Source organism: Chenopodium album, chromosome 8, assembly GCF_948465745.1.
Source record: "Chenopodium album chromosome 8, dcCheAlbu1.1, whole genome shotgun sequence".
In the NCBI taxonomy this organism is placed as follows: Eukaryota; Viridiplantae; Streptophyta; class Magnoliopsida; order Caryophyllales; family Amaranthaceae; genus Chenopodium; species Chenopodium album.
In genome coordinates this window covers 2,939,456-2,942,390 of record NC_137841.1, presented here as the reverse complement: position 1 = coordinate 2,942,390, position 2,935 = coordinate 2,939,456, and the positions used below count along the sequence as shown (strand labels likewise).

General features: G+C 31.3%; 1 protein-coding gene across 1 annotated transcript; it reads right to left on the bottom strand.

The window, feature by feature from the left end:
- Positions 1–629: 629 nt before the first annotated feature.
- Positions 630–2,105, bottom strand: LOC145642594 (UPF0481 protein At3g47200-like). Its single transcript, XM_081693788.1, has one exon. It carries the CDS (start codon positions 2,103–2,105, stop codon positions 630–632), a length of 1,476 nt encoding a protein of 491 aa, XP_081549914.1.
- Between the last annotated feature and the right edge of the window lie 830 nt (positions 2,106–2,935).

Genomic DNA, 2,935 nt, shown 5'->3' with positions numbered 1-2,935 from the left:
AGATTTTATAAGTTTTTAAAAATGTAATATTCAAAGGCTAAGATTAAGCAACAAAACTAATAAACGGTTTAGATTTAATTTTTGAACGTAATTGTCCATAGTCGTCCATAGTCGACGACTACGGTAGAATCATCCAGTTGAGAAATATTAGGAGATAGAGGGTTTGTTTCTTTTAAGCATATTTTGTTAGTGGAGTCATGCTCCTATTATTAATAAGTTATTAGTAATATAAGTATTTGTTAGAACTTGTCAATGCTTTAATAGCTGTAATGATGAGCTTGTGGCCTGAACTTTTTGAAAAATTTACTAATGTTTATAAGAATTTGTGATGTGGGAAAGATACAAAATTACCCAATAAAATAATTAAAAATCACATTAAAACCGAATAAAAATTAAATATGACGTCAAATTTCATAAACCATCTACATCATCTACCTTTAAAGTTACATAAAATAAGTAGCATTTTGAAATATTGAAATAAGTAGGAAAAAATTAATTCTAATACATAGTACGTACTATGAATATAATCAGAGTCTCTTATTGATAGTGTTGATATCTTACTTACCGATTTAAGACAATACTAAAGCTAAATATGCGTTTCAGCACGAAAGATAGAACTAGCTATTTATCTAGTCAGTGTAACTTGCAATAGTTTGTAATAGAGTAAGAACAAAAAGTACAAATGCAGCGATCACAGATAAAATTACCCAAGGATGATTCAAGTAATTTCTCCTCAATATAGCCATCCATCGATGCCAGCGGGTTGAGGCGTAACCGTTCACAGCACTGCACACACCAGAGTAATAATAATCGCATGACAGATTTAAATGTTTGCCAATGTTGTTGAAAAGTTTTATAACATCTTCATCACTTCCTAGATAATTACTGAAAATTTTGTTTTTGACCAGTACTTGCACGTCTTCCACGGTGTCTATCAGTTCATCAAGGAAGAATATATAATCGATGAAGTAAGAATCCTCTGAATAATGACATTGCTCATAATATATCATGCTCCGAAAATAAGCTTCAGTATGATCATTTATTTCCAATTTCGCAATCTCTAATTTTCCTTTTGTAAATGTTATATCCAATGGATTTTCACTTTCACCCGCCACAAATATAACTCCGGCGTCTTTTAGTTGCTTAGCAGTGTATGCAAGATGGCAATTTCGACCATCAACAACTTCCCTCGTCTTCTTGACATAGCGTTGGCACAGTCGATTGTTACATAGCAGTAGCAACGATGAACGGATGCACGAGGACATAGCCTTGTGTATACAAACTATGTATGACTTTGAATCAACCGTTTGATCTATTTTGGACTCGTTACGCAATGGTGTACTCAAAGAAAGACAACAAGACATCCTCTGGAGATCTAATAGATGTTTAATGTTCGACTCACTGACAATTTTCTTACCATCAAGTATACTCTTGATAGCCTTAACTCCGGGAATTCTAGTCATGCATATGTTTGCAAGGGTGACAATAATTATGGTATTAGCTCCACAAACATCACCAAATGCCTTGTAAAATATGCCCTTAACAACAAAAAAAGGGAGTTGATTCTCTAGTAGAAATAAATCTTTGCTTAAGTATGGCATTAGTCCTTGTAGCTTTTTCTCTATACAAGGGTTAGGAAACATACCACTTCTGCACATGAAATGATAAACCAAGAAGACAGCATCGAGCACAACCATTTCGATAAACTCATGGTTAGGGATACGGATTTGTTGCTGATATGAGCCGCGGATTTCTCCTTCCTTTTCACTTACAAAATTGATATAATGCTCCAAGCTTGGACAAGCATTGTTGGGATTGTTAAGAAAGTAATTCAAGTAAATCCACTTAACCTCTTGCATGGTTTCTAAATTCTTATCTTTATAGTAGATTGGACCAATTGACATGACCGAAGGACGATAAAATGCTTTGTTTCCCTCCAAGATAAAGGCGGGAACCTTATAAATGCAACAGTTATCAGACACCTTATAAATGCAACAGTTATCAGAGATAACAAAAGGCAAGGATCCTAACTTGCTTTTCATTGAAGTTGCCACCTTATTATTCTTTTGATCTGGCTTTGTTAGAGTTTTGTTTTCCATCTGCATTAATGTGATTAATCATACAATGTAAGTATATGTCTTTTTTCCAAATTAAATAAAAATACTGCTATACGTAGTCCTTAAGGTTACAAACAAACTTATCGATCTATTTGTGTTTTCTCTTACCTATTGCTATCTTCACCATATTTACACCTAAAAAAAAAAAAAAAAAAAAATGAAAAAGTGTAAATATGGTGCAAATAGAATATTTACACCTTTTCATATTTATTTTATTTCTCTTTTTTTTTTAATTTATTATTATAACACCCACAAGCATTTTACTCATGCTTGCTAAAGCATCTTTGAAAATATATGCTCTCCATTCGTTTTTATTTGTTATATTTTGCATCATGAGAGATTCCACGGCAAATTAATGATATCTATTAATGACATATATTACTTTATTATGTTTCAAAAGTTAAAAACATTTTTGTCATGCGAGAACTTTAAATATATACACCATTAATAACTTTTTAATAAAGGTATAAAAAGTTAATATTATAATAATATATTATGACGAATTTAACAAGATCGCACATGACTAACAGACTAAGCTCTATTATACAGAATAAAGGAATAGCACATGACCCATCACTTAGTGCACTCATCATTTTCTAACTTATATAGAAGACTAATTAAAATCATGATTAGTTCATCTTATATGATGTGAATTTTTCTAACCTATTAGTGATGGAAGGGGTATGCATTAATATACTTTATAAGACTACTGAAGTAGATAGCAATTCTTAAACAGTATTACACTATTGCTAATAATTAATATACTATATGTAAAGAGAGAAATCAAGATTTAATTAGCCAAATAAATGTTATAAAAT